The 18,637-nt window shown below is 56.8% G+C and overlaps 1 protein-coding gene across 17 annotated transcripts in view; it reads left to right on the top strand.

Annotated features, from left to right (window-relative positions):
- The window catches only part of MAD1L1 (mitotic arrest deficient 1 like 1), a 415,963-nt gene that overhangs the window by 206,773 nt on the left and 190,553 nt on the right, over positions 1–18,637 (top strand). For all 17 annotated transcript variants that reach the window (XR_011524656.1, XM_070567315.1, XM_070567316.1 and 14 more), the window contains one exon: positions 12,525–12,665. Coding sequence is in view for 16 of the 17 variants with exons in the window: in XM_070567315.1 (XP_070423416.1) it covers positions 12,525–12,665 (141 nt within the window). In the remaining variant the exon portion in view is untranslated. The remainder of the gene's footprint in view (positions 1–12,524; positions 12,666–18,637) is intronic.

The raw sequence follows: 18,637 nt of genomic DNA, 5'->3' as shown, positions 1-18,637 counted from the left end.
AGTATTTATTTTGCTTGATATTCTCTGAGCTTCCTGGATCTGTAGTTGGGTGACTGTCATTAATTTTGAAAAGTAGCCATTGTTATATCAAATAATTCTTTTGCTCCTTTCTCACTTTCTTCTCTTTCTGGTATTCGTTTTAATTTTTTTTGGTGAGGAAGATTGTCCCTGAGCTAACATCCATTGCCAATCTTCCTCTTTTTGCTTGAGGAAGATTAACCCTGAGCTAACATCTGTGCCAGTCTCCCTCTAATTTTGTGTATGGGACGCCGCCACAGCATGGCTTGACAAACAGCGTGTGGGTCTGCACCCGGGATCTGAACCCACGAACCCCAGGTTGCTGAAGCAGAGCACACAAACTTAACCACTATGCCACCAGACTGGCCCTCCTTCTGGTCTTCTCACTAAGCGTGTCTCACATATTTTGTAATTGTCCCACTGTTCTTAGATATTCTATTTTTTTCCCACTTTTTTCTTTATATTTGTTGACCAAAATTACTGGAAACAGGACTCACCTGGAATAAACAAAGGCAGGCTTTATTACTAGAACAGTTAGCCTCAGGCAGAACCGAAAATGCACCCCCAAAGTGGGGGGGAAAGGCAGGCTTTTAACCTTGAGAACTGGGAGGGAGGAGGGGAGGGGCTGAGTTGGAGCAGAGAAGCCTGTGTGGCAAGGCCGCAGAGTTCTCCACGGCCACCTGCTGACTGAGGCGCAGGGGGCGCCTGATCTTGGGGTGTCCCAGGACGCCTGGTGCCCTGGAGAGCCCCCAGTCTGTCAGCAGAGCACGTGATAGCCTCGTTCCTGTCGTGGCTGCCTGACTCCGTCATGTAATCTGGCCTTAGCCTTAGAGGATCCGTGTTGTCGTTCTGGGTCCACACATTTCAGTTTGGAAGTTTCTATTGACATATCCTTGTTTTCTCTTTTATACATTTATGCTCTTTATTATTTTCGTTCTTATGCTCTTCGCATGTGTTGTTTTATTCCTTTTGTTATTTTTAAGTTGGTTTGTTAGCTCATTTTCAGCCTTTAGGTTTTCTAATATAAGCACTAAATTTATAAATTTCCTAAGTTCTTTTTCCTTGTGTCCCAGTAGTTGTGTAGCTGTTGGTTTGTGTGTGCAAGGGAGTGTGTGTCTGTCGGGCACGTGTCTGCACTGTGTCCTGGTGCACATGTGTAGGGTGTGGGTGTGGCATTCAGATACTGCAGGGGAGTGTAGCGTGGCCGTTGCTTATAAAAACCTTTCTGTTGAGGTCTGAAAGGCCGGAAAGGTCAGGGAATTTTCAGCAAGGATTGGACTAGCTCTCACATCTGTCATTGTGCAGCTCTCTATGTTATCACATTTCCTTTGTGGTGTTTATTTGACCTCTTGTTAACCGAAGTATGTTTTTAAATTCAGCAATGTGGTGGGTTTTCTTAGTGATCTTATTTTTTTCATTTTTTATTTTATTTTTAAATTTTTTGAGGAAGATTAGCCCTGAGCTAACATCTGCTGCCAAGCGTCCTTTTTTTGCTGAGGAAGACTGGCCCTGAGCTAACATCCGTGCCCATCTTCCTCTATTTTATATGTGGGATGCCTACTAGAGCATAGCCTTCTGAGCGGTGCCATGTCCACACACGGGATCCACACCGGCAAACCCCAGGCTGCCAAAGCGGAACGTGCAAACTTAACCGCTGCACCACCCGGCCAGCCCTGGTGATCTTTTTAGAATTGATTTCTGACCTAATCACTTTTCAGTTAAGAATTACTTGTGGATGATATAGCATTTGAAATTTGTCAAGACGTGTTTTATGGTACAGACTTTGCTAAATTTTTATGAATGTTCTTTATGTGCCTAAAACAGTGTGTCACCCCAAGTAATTTGGGACAGCATTTTGTAAATATCTTTTAGATCAAAAATTTTAACGTACTCTTGAGAATTTTTATTTCTTACCTATCTGCTCAGTGTGTCAGTTACCGTTAGAGATGCATTAAGAGCTCCCCAGGGAGGCAGCGTGTGCTGTGTCTGTCTTGTATCCTCACAAGTGTAGCCTCACGCGGGGTCCTGAGGCGCTGACTGAGCCTTTGTGGTTCTGTGCTGGGCCTCCACCCGGGTGAGGCCTGGCGCCCTGCGTGCCCTGCTGCGGACGCAGCCACGGCTTGCTTTGGTTAATGTTTTCCGTTTGTTACATCTCATCTCTCTGTGGTTAAGTGTCCTGTAAAGAGTCTGCAGCTGGCACTTGTGTTTTTTACACAGTGTGATCGACTTTGTTTCGTAATTGGAAAGTTTAGTCTGTTTATATTGTTTATTCTTCTGATTTATTTCATTTAATTTCTTTCAGCTTATTTAATACTTTTTCAGTCTTTTTTTTTTGTTACTTTTAGTGCCTTCTTTTGAATTTATTAGAGCTTTCTCTCACGTTGTTTCTTTCTCTCTCGTTTCTCTCTACTTGTTTGTCTTCTTTTAGTCGTTCCTTGTATATCTAATATAGTGGAAGCTGAGGATGTCTTCGCTCCCCTCTGGAACAATTTCAGGCTCCAGGCTCTTCAGAATGGCTTTTATTATATTTTAATTATATCTTTTGCCTCTGAATTTCTGTTTTCAATGTGTATTTTTCAGTAGATGATATAGTCAGTGGATAGTGTAATGTATATTACCCAACAGAAAGCTATGAAAGGGCACCGGGTGAGCAGGACTGCTCCCTGCCTGCCCGCCTGCCCTGTGCACCTGCCAGGAGGCCGCCAGCTTGCTTGTTTGCACTTCCAGAGACTGTGTGCACGCAGGTGTGCACATCTTTAAAATAAGCTATTGTTCTCTGTAACTTTCTTATTTGTGTCTTGTAGGTGTTTAAATATTTCACTGTTTCTCGCAGCCCGTTCCTCATCGGCCCGCGAGGAGCTGCGTTAGTTCCGTCTTGTCTCAAAACCCGTGACTAGGCATGTTGCCCTCCTCAGACGTCATGGCTGGCAGCGGAGTGCGTGTGTCGGTGGCTTTCCTCATTTTCTGTCTTGTTTCTCAGACCTTCCCTCCCTGATCGTTTCCCTTCTTCCTGAGATGCGTCCTGTGTTCATCTATCTAGTGAAGGTGTGTTGCTGGTAAACAGTTGAGTTTTATTTCCTCTTAGCTCCTTGAAGATGTAATTCCACTGTCCCCGACTTGTTGTCCATGGGCACGTCAGCTCTCCTTCTGATTGTCCTTCCTGTGGGGTCTGCTGGTTGACCGGACCCACCGTGTGCTCAGGTGTTCTACACTTTCACTGGGACTGTCCAGGCGTGCCCCATGCCCCGTGCCCCACGCCCTGTGCCCCACACCCATGCCCCATGCCCCACGCCCCATGCCTCACACCCATGCCCCACGCCTCGTGCCCCACGCCTTGTGCCCCAGGCTATGCCCCACGCCCTACATCTCACACCCCGTGCCCCACATGCACAGGCTCTGGAACGTGTGGTGATTTCTGATTTGGAGAGTGGGTGTTATCAGTTCTGGAAGTTTCTCAGCCATTGTCTTCTTGAGCGTTGCCCTGCCTGTCCTTTCTACTCTTTTTCTGTAATTTTGATAGAAACCCATCCTGCCCTGTGTGTCTCTCAGCCTCTTATTCGCATTTTCTCTGTCTTTTGTTCTTCCTGGTTTATTCTTTACGTTTATCTTTCAGTTTACTAAATCTCTCGTTAGCCACACCTAAATTGTTGTTTTATTTATTATATTTAATTTTTAAATTATTCTATTTTTACCTTGTTTAACTTTATTTAGTTTGTGTCTTGTTTTGTTTTTGTTTTTAGTTTACATGTTGTTTCTTTGGTACGTATTAAATTACTAACAAATCCGGATCTTTATTGTTCTACAACATGTCACACATACTTATTTTCTGTTCTGCTTCTGGTTATTCCTTTACCTGAATACCGTGGGTTTAATTCTCCTAATTCTTGTGTTTGCTGGTCTATTTTCATTTGTATTTTGTGGTTTTTTACTATGAACTTAAGGTCCTTAGAGTTTTATCTTCGGAATTTATTTCATGCCTGCATTGAAGTTCTACTTTTCCAGCAAAGATCAGGGTTTCGTTGGCTCCTCCTTGTGTGAGGGGCCCGTCGGAAGCCAGGTTCTAGTCCACCGGGAAGCTCCTGCTCTGGGCTTCAGGGCTGGCCTCTCCTGAACTCGGGAGCCCGGGAGGTTGTGGGTTGGTTATCGTGAAGGGGGGCACTTGTGAGGGGCAGCCGTCACTGGGACAGGGTCTGCGGGGTCCTTGTGTGGTGGGGCCCCTGGAGTAGGGCAGGCCTGTTCTTTGGGAACTCAAGAGCACCCAGGGCTGGGGTCTTGGCGCTCGAGTCAGGGTGATGTCGCCAGGTGCGGCACAGCACCTTTGACCTCCATGCCCTGTCGGGGTTTGGCAGTACCCGAGGAGGCAGAGCCGCTGAGCCCGTGCGCCAGACTCCTCATGCCTGCAGTTGTTGGCAGTCTGCTTACCTCTCCAGTGCGCGCCGAAGGAGAAGGCCTGGGTGGGGGCGGCCCTGGAAGTCCTGGCGGCCTGGGCTCCGCCCCGTTGAGGGTCTCATGTTGCGTCTTTTGTCTGTGATCCTGTGATGCAGAGGCTTTGGGTCAAGCGCATCTCCCTGGCGTTGGAGTAGAAAGGCTGCAGGCTGCAGGCTGGAGGCGGAGGGGGCAGCCAGAGTCAGGTAGAAGAGAAGCATCTGGAATGCTGGCCCCCGGCCCTGCCAGCTGCACGGGCTGTGTGCAGCTCACAGTTTTTCAGACTGCGTCTTTTCCCATGTCCTTCCTCCTTTCTGTGTCCTCTTCTTTCCTGATAGCCGACGTTCAGCACACCTGCCAGGGAAACTGCAAAGGCCACCTCCTGGTCCAGTGTTGGAGGCAGAGGCACTTGTGTCCCTGAGTGTCTCGTCCTTGTCCTCGACCTGTGGGATGTGGAGGTGGGCGTGGGTCCCCAGCACCAGACGGGCTAAGGCGGCCAGGGAGCCTTTGCACGTCTCCCTACAGGGCTGTCCTGTGAGCAGAGCTGTTCTTGAGAGGCTGGCAGGATTGGAGGCCGTGACCAGAGGTGGCGAGGGCGGCTGAGGATGCTGTGAGCCTGGGCACTGGCAGGCCATCATGGGCCTGGACAGCAGGGAGGAGCGTGGACCCCATCTTCCCAGCCCGGCTTGTCAGCCCAGCCCTGGGGAGATGGAATCAGGACTCCTGGTGGAGGGGGCGGTGGGGGGACACGGCCGAGTTGCAGACCACCAGGGTCCCCCTGGAAAAGCTGCCCTCAGGAGCCTGCCCAGCGTTGGTTTGGCTGCTCTGAGCTGCCCTCGTAGTCACTGTACTTCTGCATCCGCCGCTTCTCGTCACTGTCGTCTTTCCTCCTGGAGTTGCTTCTGCATCAGTAAATACAGTGCAGGAAAGTAAATGTTATCTTCCAAGATGCTGTCGGCTTTCCAGAGCGTGCCAGGTGATGAGACCACTTTTTCACTTGGTCTCTGTACCTCAGGGGCGACCGTTTCTCCTGCTCGTTGTTGTAAAGGGGCTTGAAGTCGCCTTGCCTCCTTCCTTTGTCTCTGCACTCGCGGCTGGCCCCTGGGGTCGGCCTCCTTCCCACGGGGGGCCCGGGCAGCCGAGGGTGGGCGGAGGATGCTGAGAGCCAGCTGTGCCTGCTTGTGAGCTCAGCGCTGCTCCCGCTGCTCCCCGTGCCATCCTGCTGGCTCCCTTGATCCCGGGGCGGCTTTGGCAGTCAGCTCAGTGGGTCGCCCTCGTGCCTCTGTGCCAACCACGTGCGGGGCTGCGGAAGCCTCCAAGTGTGTCAACAGGGCGGGGGGTTTGCTGTGTGGCAGGCACACAGGTCATGTTGGGCCTTGGACCAGGGACCGTTAGCCTGTCGGCTCAGTGCTCTCATGGTGTCGTCTTCAGGCCGCTCGGAGAGGTGGGTGTCAGTGTCTCCTGGTGAGGAGGAATGAGGAGGCGGTGGCCACCCTGGCCATGTCGTCCCAGAGCTGGTGTGGGAAGAGCTGGTGGTGGGAGCCGTGCCCGGCCCCTGGGCTCGTTGTGGAGACAACAGGACTGCTGACTGCTGGCAAGGAGCCCCGCCCTGTCCCGTGCCCCGTGTCCTGCCACTGTGAGGCACGTTCCTCAGCTCTGTACTGCCTGACAGAGTCCTGAGGAGCAGATGAGACGACACGGGGTGGGCCGTGATGTGTAGATGGCGTGCTGTGGGAGCGACCGGGTCAGATTTACCATGGTGAGACTTCGTGGAGACAGCGACAGAGAGGAAGTAACTACTGTGTTCAGGGCCAGTGAGCTGGGGCAGGAGGAGAGAGGCATAGATGAGGACAAAAGCAAGCGTGTGGGGGGTCGAGGTGCTCCTGTGAGAGGAGGCACAATCGGAGCTCATGCTCATGGGCTGGGCCCTGTCCTCCCTGTGCCTTTGTGTCCCTTGTGACCATAAATGACCATTCTCCCAGCTTTCTGTCTGCAGGTGCTGTCTCATATTTATAAAGTAATCTTTCTTCATCTTTCAGCTCGCGTTTGGAGTGGTCGTGCCCCCATCTTGCATGAGAGGGCTGAGTTCAGTGAGGTTAAGTCACTTGCCCAGGGTTGCACAGCTGGTTCGTGGCAGAGTCAGGATTTGAGCCCAGTTTGTCCGACTTTAGAGCCAGACCTCCTCAGTGCTCATCATTGCTGTTTCGTTTTCATTCTTCATTCTCAGTGGAGCCCAAGGAGGCTGGAGTCACAGCACATCTCTGCACTGTCCCCACGCATTTGGGAAGTGACTGGCCACGAGTCGGGCCTGGAAGCACGCTCGAGTCCCTGGCCGGCTCAGGCAGAGGCCGGCTTTCACTCTCACGTCCTCAGCTGGCCTCCTGCCTCGTGGAGCTCCTTCCTTCTGGAGCAGGGCACCCCTGCAGCCCGCCCCTGGGCTCAGAGTGGGCGCTCTGAGAAAGGATGGGAGCAGGGCTCTGGGGAAGGTTGGCCGAGGGGGGCAGCGGTGCCGTGACCAGAGAGGGGAGCAGGCTGTGTGGTCTCCTGTTTCTGCTTAACTCCCTCTCCGTCTCTTTGGGTGACTCGGTGTGATGGGAGAGGTCACTGGAGCAGGGCTTCGTAGCTATTTAGGATCATCATTTCATTTTCTTAGAAAAAAAAGTCGTGGAGTGCCCGAGTCGAGTCCCAGACTTGTTGAGCAGGCTGGCGGGGTGGACGAGTGGGGAGAGGTGCCCACGGATAGTGGCCTCCTTGTGCTGGGCGGCCCTGTGGAGGGCATCCTTCTGGAACAGGGCACCGGGTTCAAGAGGGCGGCCAGGGGAGGGAGTCAGGCTGGCAGCTCTGGCGTGGAGGCGGGAGGTGAGCATCGTGGAAGTGAAGGTGCGTGAGGGCCACTGCTGGCTGGGAGGAACAGAGGGTGCCAGGAGCTGGGCTCACAGTCTAGGCGGGCAGGGCGTCTGTCAGGAGGAGCAGAGGGTGCCAGGAGCTGGGCTCACAGTCTAGGCGGGCAGGGCGTCTGTCAGGAGGAGCAGAGGGTGCCAGGAGCTGGGCTCACAGTCTAGGCAGGCAGAGCGTCTGTCAGGAGGCCCTCGCACTGCTGTGCTGCCCACCTCCTGGGGCCCCCGCCAGGCTCTGGGATCTCAGGCACGCCCTCCGTCTCTCCCATGTGCTTCTTCCCCCACGAGTGGGCTTGTAGATCCCTGTGTGCCCACCTGTGTCACTGGGGTGGGGGCTTCTGAAGTGGGGATGCAGAATGTTTTATGTGCACAGCTGTGTTTGAACTTCACAGTGACCCGAGGGTTCCCGCGTGCTCTCCATTTCACAGTTGAGCATCCTGAGGCTCAGAGAGGCCACTTACTTTTCCCAAGGTCACACAGCTAGTCAGTATGAAGCCAGGATTTGGGCTAGGTAGGGCGAGAGGCTGCAGGGCCAGCTCTCCTCCCTCGTTGTGTTTCTCCATCCCCCGTGTGTGCCTTCAGCCTCTGCATGGGTGCGTGTGTCTGTCCCCTGGGATTCATTGGCGTCTTGGGCTGCACTTCGAAGCTCAGGGTTAATTCTGTGCCCTTGGAGGACCCGCTGATGGTGAAGATGCTCACCGTCTCGCCCTCCTGTAAGGGTTCTCTGGGGGCTCGCTCCCACTGCACCCTCTGACTGAGGTGCCCAGGGACGCACTGCACCCAGCCGGGAAGCCAGGCCTTCCTACAGCCTCTGGAATTGCAGTGCCCACTGCCTTCCCTCGGGGATCCTGATGTCTGCACGCTTCCCCAGAGCTCAGGAGGCCGCAGGCCTGGTCCCCGGGCCCCCGCCTGAGGCCTGTGTTTCGCCCCTGCCCCCTTTCCTGCCCCCGTCCCCAGCCCGGCACTGCTCGGACCTGGCTCTGCGAAGAGACTTAGGGTTAGCGAGGAGAACAGACGAATGGATGAAGCAGGGGCCAGGGAGCTGGAGCTTCTGGCAGCCCGTGCGGATGCCCTGAGCTCTCCTGGGGGACCCCTCACACCAGCACGGGCTCCCCAGAGGGGCTCTTCTGCGGTGGCAGTAGGACCCGGCCTGTTAGGGCCAGAAGCATCAGAAGTGCCCTGCTCTCTGCCTGCCACCTTGTAGTGAGCGGGGATCCCAGGGACTTGGCCGGTGAAGGGTTATGACACACACGTGCACGCATGCATGTACTTGTGCATGCGTGCGCACGCACACACACACACACAGACACACCACATACATGCTCTTAGCTAGAATCCTCACCTTTCTGTGTTCTTGCCTCTTCAACCCATTCTGTTGCCCATATGGCTTTTCTCATCCCCCTTGTAGTTCCAGAACGTTCTCCCTGTCTACAGCTTCGCCTGTTCACCGAGAGCCATTGGATTCTGGAGTTACACAAGCCTTTTCTGACGGCTGCAGAAAGGGCTGACATCAAACACATGTGAAGGAAGTTCTTCCCTCCCTGCTAGTAAGTCACAGCCTTTCAAGAGCTTATAACCTGATACAGGAGAAGCCCCCTCATCTCTGAATCCCCCATCTTCAGAGCGGTGCCAGGCCTGGGGGACGAGTCATGAGTGGGACGGTCCAGGTTCCTCCCCCGGGGCTGGAGCTGCAGCAGGAAGAGGGCGATGTGGACCAGCAGAGGTGTGTGCAGTGGGGTGTGCTGGCTGTGTGGCTGGTGGGGCTGGACCTGAAGGACGAGAACCAGACGTGTTCCAGGGAGGAAGTTTGCAGACCGAGGGGTCTGTCAGGCTGAGGCTCTCAGGCCAGGGTGGGCTCAGCATCTTTGAGGGACAGACGGGAGGCAGGTGGGCCTTTGCTGTTGCGACGACTGGGCTTCCCGAGTCGGTCACCATGGGAGCTGCAGGCCTGGGTGGGCCCCAGAGCCTGCACTTCTGACCAGCCCTGGCCAGGAGGCTCCGTCTGCAGGGCAGGGGAAACTTTCTCCATCTGGTCCGTCTCCTTGAGGCCTGTGTGCCAGAGTTGATAAATGCTACCCCAGATGCTTCAGCTTGGGGAGCGTGGAGCTATCGGGGCCAACCCTCTCACTGGCAGACTGAGTCTGGGGCTGGCGAGGGCGGAGCAGGGTCTGAGCCTGGCCCTCAGCTCTTCTGCTTTCCTCTGGGTGAGCAGCCCTGCGTGCCCAGGCCTGTGGTCGGGGCCCCCTCCATCGCTATCCACCCCCCCAAGTCCTTCGTTCGTTTCTTCATTTGTGATGCTGTTTCCACGCTCTTGCGGTTGCCGTTAATTCCGTGACAAGCAAATGTGGTGGCTTGCACGCAGGACTGTTCTGTACCAAGGAGAGGTGCTCAGTGGCACCTCGCCTTGGTGGTGCTTCCTGGGCGAGCCCGCGGGGCGTGTGTGCTCAGGCTGCGCGCCTATTCATCGCTGGTGTTTGCTCGAGTGGAAACGGAGCGAACCTTTCCGCGAGTGGAATCAGTCATTAAAAAGTCGTTATCAAGTCAAATTAGCACGGTCCCCGCTTGTTTACTACTAATGACAAAACAATTTCTTTAAAAGGTACAAACAACAAACTTTCAATTTTGCGTTTTCCTCTTTGCTGGCGTCGCTGGCCTGGAGGTCTGATGGAAGAGAACCGTGGTGAAAGGCAGCATTTTGGAGATTTATTGGTCAATAAAAGAGACAATTACAGCTTGTTTATGAAGGAAAACCCCCTCCCCGGCCCTTGCATGGCATCGGCGCTCCGGTGATGATAACTCTGTATCCAGCTCAGAACCATAAAAGTCCAGGGGAAGATAGAGGATTTCAATAAAATTATGACACTCGATAAACCTTCCTGTGGAAACAAATTTTCCACGGTTATGTGACCAGTTCCAGTTGGATTTGTAACTTTAATTTGTTACTTATTGAATTTTTTGTCATCAGCTAATTGTGAAGTCCATGCTGGGGTGATGGGCGAGTCAGGCTCGTGGGCTCAGGAAGCACCGGGCACAGCAGCCGAGGGCCGGTCGGCTCTCAACCACCCACCCCGGTCTTCCTCCAGACTCACCTGAGAAGGATGGGCCTAGGCAGGGGTGGTGGACGGCACCGATGCTCGGGTAGTGGAGCAGTTGGCACGGTCTCTCCTCGGGACACAGTTGGGCCTCAGCTCGTGGAAGCACCAACAGAGAGAACGCCACGTGGATGGGGACCTTGGCCCCCACACCTGGAGGGCGGCTCCCGAGGTCTCGCTCCCCACGTCCGTTTCAGCTCCATGAATCTGCCTTTGAGCCAGTGCTGGTATGGGCTGACCCTGCAGCTTGCCTGGACGCCCTGCCCTGTGGGGCTGGGGGCTGGGAAGGGCACCTGGCCGGACACAGAGTGAGGCTGTACCAGGCCAGACGACCTTTCTCCAGCAGCTGCCCCAGAACACGTGTGCTGGAGAGGGATGCGCTGTGCCAGGAGTCCTGGAGGTGCATGAGTGCTGTGTGGATAAGATCGTCTGCTGTCGTCCTGTCACTGTGGGGGCCTTGTTTATAGGCCAGTGCATCGGACACTCCATCCAGGTGCTACTGCCCTTCACTGCCGTCCTTTGAGATCGGCTCAGTACCCACCTCCTTCATCAGGGCATGGAGGCTCCGGGGACGAGAGCACTGGCCTCAGTTGCCCTGCAGATCTTGTAGAAACCCCCCTCTTCCTGGGCCGTGCTGTCCCCGGGCAGAGGCCGCTGAGCCCTGCATCTTGCTCCCCGCTGTGGCCCACACACCGGAAGCCTTGACACCTCTGGGCGCCTGTTGGGAGTGCAGGCTCTCAGGCCCCGCAGACCTGCTGAATCCGCATCGACAGGTCACAAGAGCCCCGGATGTTCCTGTGCACTGGGGGTGAGAAGTGGGGCTCCAGGAATCCTGGGCTTTCTTTGGGGGCTGATCTTCTCTATCGTGAGCTCATAGTGGGCGTCTGTCCATGACAGCAGGTTGGAGAAGCGTGGGCCAGGAGAGGGCACGCGCTGGCCCCCAGCTCACGCCTGGAATCTGTCAGAGACCAGGTCTCCTCCGTCCACACTCGGGGTCTGGGGCTGGAAGAATCCAGTCCTGTGGCTTCAGGCCCACGGTGCAGAAGGGAGACATGTGGGCAGCCCTCAGGGGAGTCTGGGGCTCCTTTCCTGGTGCCGGACACCTTTTACGCAGGTCGGTCAGAGCAGCTCAGTTCCTGGACCCGGGGACACCCTTGGTCTCCACAGGCCTTCCCCTGCTGGCCTCGAGGTTTTCTCCCTTGGTGAGCATCTTAGGAAGGGATCTTCCAGTCCTGGCTCAGGAGGGCTGCCCATCTCTCCCAGGGCCCTGACTTCTGGGCTCACGCTGCCAGCCTTAATAATCCCTTCTAGCAGGGCACCCCGAGCGTGATTCTGTGTGGCTCTAAGACGGGTCCTGACACTGTGTGGGCAGTGTGTCATCCCATGAGACCTGAGCTGCACTGTTACCTGGCGCCAGCTTCTTCCCAAAATATGGAGGAAGGGTGCCAGTGTGGCTGGTGCTGGGTGATGCGCTGCAGCCTAGGATCGTGGCTGAGGGTCCCGTGAGCTCCATGGGAAGATGAGGTGCTCCCTGAGGCCAGCGCCGTTTCAGTGGGGACCCCGGGACCTTTCAGGGAGCTTAGATGGATCTCTCCTCAAACCCACTTCCTGGCCTCGTCCCACTCATGTTTTCCTGGGCTGTTGATGAGACTCAGGAAGTGACACTGACCCAGGCCACAGGGGACACAGCAGACTCAGGGAGGGGTGCCCACACCCCTGCTGTGTGGGGCCTGTGCCCACTGCAGGTCTCCATGACTTCTGTAGCTCGAGACCAGTGGTCAGAGAGAGTGCCCAGACCAAAGGTGGGGCCACAGGCTCACTGGGCACTGGTCGTGCTCAGGCTGCACCTCAAGAGGAGCTGAGTCTCTGTCTTGGCCTCGGTGGGCTCTGTTGACGTCGTGCATCAGATGCTGCTAAGCGTTTGGCCTGAGCTCTTTGAGGAGCTGTATGAGGGGCTCCCCACCTCATGGCATGCCCCCTGAACTTGATCCCAAGCCCACACTCCTGCTTCTGTCTCCATGTGGTGTCACAGGTGTTTCTCCAGCATCACGTCACCACCCCGGGCCTGACCACCTGCCCTCTGTGTCCACAGGAGCGGGACGGCATGCGTGCCATCCTGGGGTCCTACGACAGTGAGCTGACCCCCGCAGAGTACTCGCCCCAGCTGACCCGGCGCATGCGTGAAGCAGAGGACATGGTGCAGAAGGTGCACGCCCACAGCTCGGAGATGGAGGTGAGTGCAGCCGGCTGTCTGCCTTCCCGCCCACTCCACCATGAGGCTTCGGGCCACGGTCCTGCGGCCAGGAGAGGAGGCCCACGCAGGGGCTGCGGTGGGTCCTGCCACGCGCAGACCTTCAGTCCTGATTTGAGGTCGACTGCAGCTCCACTGAGCCATCATAAATATGGGTGCACTAATAGCCATTTTGTTACAACGCTCTGGCTCCGTGTGAAGCGTTGATGAAGAGAGATGTGCAGGGCAGCCTCTCTGACACCTCCAGCCGCCCCTGCATCTTTCAGTTGAGAGATTCTTCCTGTCTTCCCGCCATATGCACACTAATCAGTTCATTACGAGGCAGACAGCATGGCACCTCCAGTGCCATATGTTTGGATTTCTGGTGTGTCGGGTGATGAGGGGCTGTCGGTGACCTCAGAAATGATTCACTCGTGCGGTTGCCCTGCCTTGCTGTGCGGGGCCTGCAAGTCTAGCCCACAGCCCTGAGGCTCGCAGCATGGGCCCAGCCGTCCCTCAGGATGGGTCTGATGCACCACGCAAAGGCGGAGGCTTCCTCTCTCCTCCCTGTCTTCCCTTCTTGAGTCCTGCCCGCAGGGGGCATACTCGTCCGGCTTGCGCAGGACTGTCCCAGTTTCAGCAGAGAAAGTCCCTGACTTTGCCCTGTTTCCATGGTCGGCAGTGCAGCAGAGTGGTCAGCCAGCCTCCCTGTGCACCTGGAGCGGGGGCAGAGTTCAGGAGCTGGAGAGGCCACAGGCTCAGCTGGCTTCCCCACCACGTCCACTGCTCCTCTGTCGTGGTCGTTGCCGTGGAAGTTCACGTGGCCATTCTCGGCACAGGGTGGCAGGCCTGGGCAGAGGAGCGGCGAGCAGCTGCTCTCCAGCCGTGGCAGCCACCTTCACCCTGTCGATGTTGGGGCTCCTGTCTTGGCCCTGTTTCCTCCTGGACACGGGCCCTGATGGGCGCTCTGGAAGCAGGCCAGCTCTTTGCCAGCTTCCTGCCCTCCACCTAGGCCACAGTGACCCCAGATCTTCAGTGGGATAGAGACCCCTGCGCATAGCTCCTGCTCCCTCAAGTCGTCTCTCTGAGGCTGGGGTTACCCTGGGGCCCAGTGGTAGTGCTCTGGACGCTGGCTTTGCTCACCTTCCTGGCTGCTGGAGCGGAGGCCCCGCCCTCCCAGCAAAGCCATTCCACTGCCCAGGGGCTGGAGGGCTGTGGCTCTTGCTTTCTGGGGTCTGGGGGGCCGGGGCCATGTATTTCTGGCCATCTGGTCATTTCCCACATGCCCTCTGTACCTGTCCTGCACAACAGGCCCCTTTTAACTCCCGCAAGGGCCCCACCCGGGCCTGAGCTGCTTCTGGGGGGAGGACCAAAGTTCAGAGAGGCGGCAGCCAGGCCTTCCTGGGCCAGGCCAGCTGGGCACTGTTCCCTCGCCTTTTTGGAGCATCACCAGGCAGGTGAGGAGAGGCTGACCGCCTTTGGGTGTTGGGAGTCGGCAGCCCCTTACTCTGGAAAGTGGAGGCAGTGGTTGGATTCAGTGTGCCAGTTCTGCCCAGAGGCCCGGGTCCACTTGGTGTTGAGAACGGCACACCTCTCGGCCTCCACCAGGTGGCAGCAGACAAAGCCAGCCCATCCTTCTGTAAGTCCAGTCCGGGTGGGGTGGGGGCTGTGCTCACGGCCAAGACCCAAGATCCCTTCTTGTCCCCTTCCCAGCCCTCTCTTGGAACCCGTGCTGGAGAAGGGGGTCATCCCCTGTCTCCTCTGTCCCCCTCTTCCTCCTGTTCCCCTCCCCTCTTCCACCCCTCCAGTCTGGCCTGGTCCTCCTTCCTTCCCTCACCCCCACCCCCCTGCCCTAGGCATCCTCTGACCTGGTCTGTACGTGGCACCACTGTGCATAGGCTCTCTGCTCACAAGGCCCTGGGAGCCCCCTGCACAGTGAGGGGTCAGTGGGACTGGACGGGCACATGCAGGGGCTGTGCGTGCAGTTTGCCCAGAGCTAGCGAAGGAGCTTGGCTAGGGCGAGGCTGCCTCCACAGGAGGTCGGGGAGCACCCCCTGGAGGGGGCGGTGCCGGGTGGTACGGCTGAGGACCAAGGGTCCTGGGTGGGCCGGGTGTGGATGCCTGCCCTGTACGGGATCTGCAGTGGTCCTTTCACAAGGAGGACCCGACGAGTCAGTTACGTGCTGGCCGCGCTGGAGAGAGTGGGCCTCTGCTCTCAGGGTTGGTTGTGGGGTGAGGACGGGGTGTGGAGTTTGAGGGCCCACGTGGAGGCTTTTAGCTTTTCCAAGAGCTCTGCTCTCATCCCCCTTTCAGTGATGTACATTTTCCTCACAGAGCAGTCAGGTCGCTCACGTTGCCACACGCCGTGTAGCCATGGAGTGAGGGGTGGGACCAGGTCTCTGGCAGCCCAAGTGCGGGCAACCACCATTGCTGGCCGGGACCGAAGGGGTTTCTCCCAGATATGAGGAACATGACAGAAGTGACCTGCACGGGGAAGCCCATGGGGAGCAGAAGGCTCTTCTCTGCCGTCTGTGGAGGGTGACACCTTTTTAAATCAAGAACAGGTGTGAGGACCTCACCTTGTCCCTGTGCATTACAGCCAGCCACCCCAGCACCCCGTCACCGGCCAACCGAACTCCCTGGATGCGCCCAGCGAGGTTAAGCGTCATAGCCGTTCTTTCTTGGGCTCTGGGGTGGCTCCGTGAGCATCTTGGAAAGTGTGCAACCCTGAAAGGGAAGAGCCCACATTCGATCAGGACCGTTTCTCTTGGCCAGCATCACACAGACACAAAGCAAGCACCGGGAGTGTGTCCTTGCTCTCCTGTGGCCCTGGGGCCACCCCGTTCTCCACAGTGTGGATGCTTGTCATCCCTGGAGAAAGTCTGAGTTAGGGAGAACGCGGCCCCAACTTCAGAAACTAAACCCTTTAGCAAAGAAAAGAAAAGGATTTGGAGAGGGGGAGGGGATGTCTTGGAGTCAGGAAAGAGGTGGGACGAGCTCCCAGGTGAAGTGGATTTGAAGTGACGGTGCCCACCATGCCCAGAGCTGCAGCACCGAGAGCAGCCCGGCCAGTCCCGCCCGCTGTGAGAGCCGGTGGCTGCATGTGGAAGGAGCACGGAGCTGGTCAGAGGACCCCGGGCAAGTCCCGCCTCTTCTGCTGTCACCTTCTGTGACTGACCTCTCACTCTAACAGGGTTCCTGGGTATCCTGGGCCCCCCAGGTGAGGGTGGGTGGGCAGAGGTCGGGCCATTGCAGTAACTGTCATTCTATCTGTAGACCAGGATGGGGAGAGCACCTGGAGGCATTTCGAGGTGCTTGGTTCCAGCAGGGTGAAGGACTATAGAGAGGAACCCCCGGCAAGGTGGCACACAGGTCATTTGATGTGGCGGTTCCTTGGGAAGCAGGATATCGAGAGAAAAGGGTGGAGTGCCCCTCTGCTGGGCCCAGGTAGCAGCTGGGGCTGGGGCCTGGCTCTGCTCTGTTTGCAGTTTGCTGACCCTTCTCCCAGGTTCTGGAGCCTCATGGAGATTCCAGGAGGGGGTGGCAGAGCCTCACTTGAAGGCAAAACACCAAAACTGGACTGCTGGCCTGACTCAGCTTTAGTCCCTGCCATTTCCCGTTAGAGCTGAGAGTTGCTGTGCACATCTGAATGGATGGAGTAGACGGTCGATGGATCAGGGGTGGGTAGGTGGTGAGTACGGGAGCGGGGGATCCATTCTCTCTATTCATGTTGACTGAGCGCTACTCTGTGGCAGTCCTGGGACCCCCAGCCCAGATGCCCTTCCCGTCTCCAGCCTGACCTTTTGTGGAGATAGGCCTCTGGGTCAAGGCTGTCCGCTGTGAGGCAGCTCAGACACTGGGCACCCGGGCTCTGAACCCCGTGTCGCCCTCTGAGGCCCTGAGCGGCTTCCAGGCCCTCTGAGGTTGGTGCCTCAGTGTGGTTCCTCTGATGCGGTAACGGGGAGACATTGCCATTCATCTGGTGCTGCACGCCTTGCCTCTCCTTGGCTTGCCTCTTCTCGCCTCGCCTCTCCTCTCCTCACCTCGCCTCGCCGTGCCAGCGCTCCAGGGCAGGGCTTGTCATCTCCACTTTGCAGTGGAGGAAACTGAGTCCCTGGTGGAGGAGGGCCGAGCCGGGACTGGTCTCTCTGCCTTCACTGCAGCACGGCCGCTGCTCAGGCGCCCTCGCCAGGCCGTCCTTCGGCGCCGTCCAGCCAGGAGCCAGCCCCCCTGCCCAGGCCCGCTCCCGCCTCTCAGCAGGCCCAGCCCCTCAGCTGCTGCGTGGCCCCAGACCTGCGCTCCTGCTCCAGGCCGAGCCCTAACAGGCAGGGAGGCCCTCTCTTGCTGTTGCAGTTCTCAGGCCCCAAGGACGGGAACCAGCTCTGAGATGCCCCAGGCTTTGACCCCGCCCTCTAGGTCATGGCGCCCTCACACCGGACCCTGGATCCCCGACCCAGTAGGCTGCGGGCTGGTGCCTCCTGGGCTTTTGGGGGGTGGGTTTCCCTAGTCTTGTTTCATTAGCGTCTTACATGTCAGGAATCGGAGAGCCAGCACACTTGGAGAGCTTTGAAAGCAGCTGCACGCTGCCTGTCGAAAGTTTATTTGCTGAGTGTCACGTACTGACACACGGTGAAGAGCTACGTAACTTCACAGGACCCATTGGCTGAGGGTCCCTTCATGTCTCCCAGACAGCCCATCCATTGTTCTGCCGGGAGGCAAGCACCATTTGGGGGGCGCAGGCTGGCTCAGGAGGAGCAGGGGAGGACCAGTTGTGCCCCAGGGCCACCCGTTTTGTTCAGCTGTCCTAAAGAGCCACAGGGACAGTGTGGTGCATGCTGGGAAAACGCCCCCACGGCCCCCCGGGCCTGATTACGGAGATGGATTAACTCAAGTAACGAGGACGTTGCCTCCCCCGCCCACCTGATGTCTCATCGCTGGTCCAGAAGGCAGGGTCCAGGGGACCGTTGAGAGGGAGAATGTCGTGAGCCGTTTTGGGGTTCAGGGTGTGCCTCACGTGCCCATGGGGAACTTCTTTCTGCTTCTCCCCACCTCCACCGATTTCTCTTTTCCTTCGTTTCCAGTCTCTGTCCCTTGTCTCCCTTATTTTCCTTCTGTTCTCTCTTCATGTCTGTTTCTATGGTGTCCCTTCTCTCTCCTCTTTGGCTTCCCTCTCCACCCCAGCCCTCACCCCAAGCTCCTGTTTCTTCTCACTCAGGGGTCAGCAGGCTTCGTCTGTAAAAGGCCAGTCGATTCTGCGGGCTGTGCGGCCACATGGTCTCGGTCCCAGCCCCTCGGCTCTGGAGTTGTAGCTGGAGAGTGGCCGTGGGGCCATCTGTAAATGGTGGGCGTGCTGTGTGCCAATAAAGCTTTATTGACAAAGCAGGGGGGCTGGATTTGGGTGCAGACTGTAGGTGTTGGACCCCTGTTCTAGCCTGTCTCTTCTGCCCGAGGAGAGAGCTGCGTGACCCCACAGGACGTCGCTCGGCCTCTGCGCCGGGAACCCACAGCCGGGGTGTCCCCGCCCCCTGGGTGCAGGGAGAGCCGGATCCGGACCTCGTCTTCACTGGCGGGGAGCGGGGAGCACGGGGGCACGGGGATTTGGAGAGCTCATCAGCTTCTTCCAGTCATTGCATTTCACCCGTTTAGCTTAATCAGTCAGTTCTAATGGGGAACATGTTTTGATCCTGGCAAAAACATTTCAGTAAAACAAACGGGAAGTGTTGAGACTGGGAGAATCCCAGTAGCCTGACTCTGGTGAAGTTTGTGCCGTTTTGCACGGATTTTATTTATTCCGTTTAATAAAGCGGCTGCGGATGTTGGTAGCATATGTCACGAATCCTCCTCTGTCGACGGAGCTATAAATATGCAGTGCATGCTGCCTTGATTCAACATATCAGCCTGATTTGTTTTTCCAATTTATTTAATTAAAACAGATTATGGTGCTGCTGGCTGCATGGAGGGATGTGGAAAGTCCC

This window comes from Equus przewalskii, chromosome 12 (genome assembly GCF_037783145.1).
Source record: "Equus przewalskii isolate Varuska chromosome 12, EquPr2, whole genome shotgun sequence".
Taxonomy (NCBI): Eukaryota; Metazoa; Chordata; class Mammalia; order Perissodactyla; family Equidae; genus Equus; species Equus przewalskii.
This window is presented reverse-complemented; position numbering and strand designations above follow the sequence as displayed.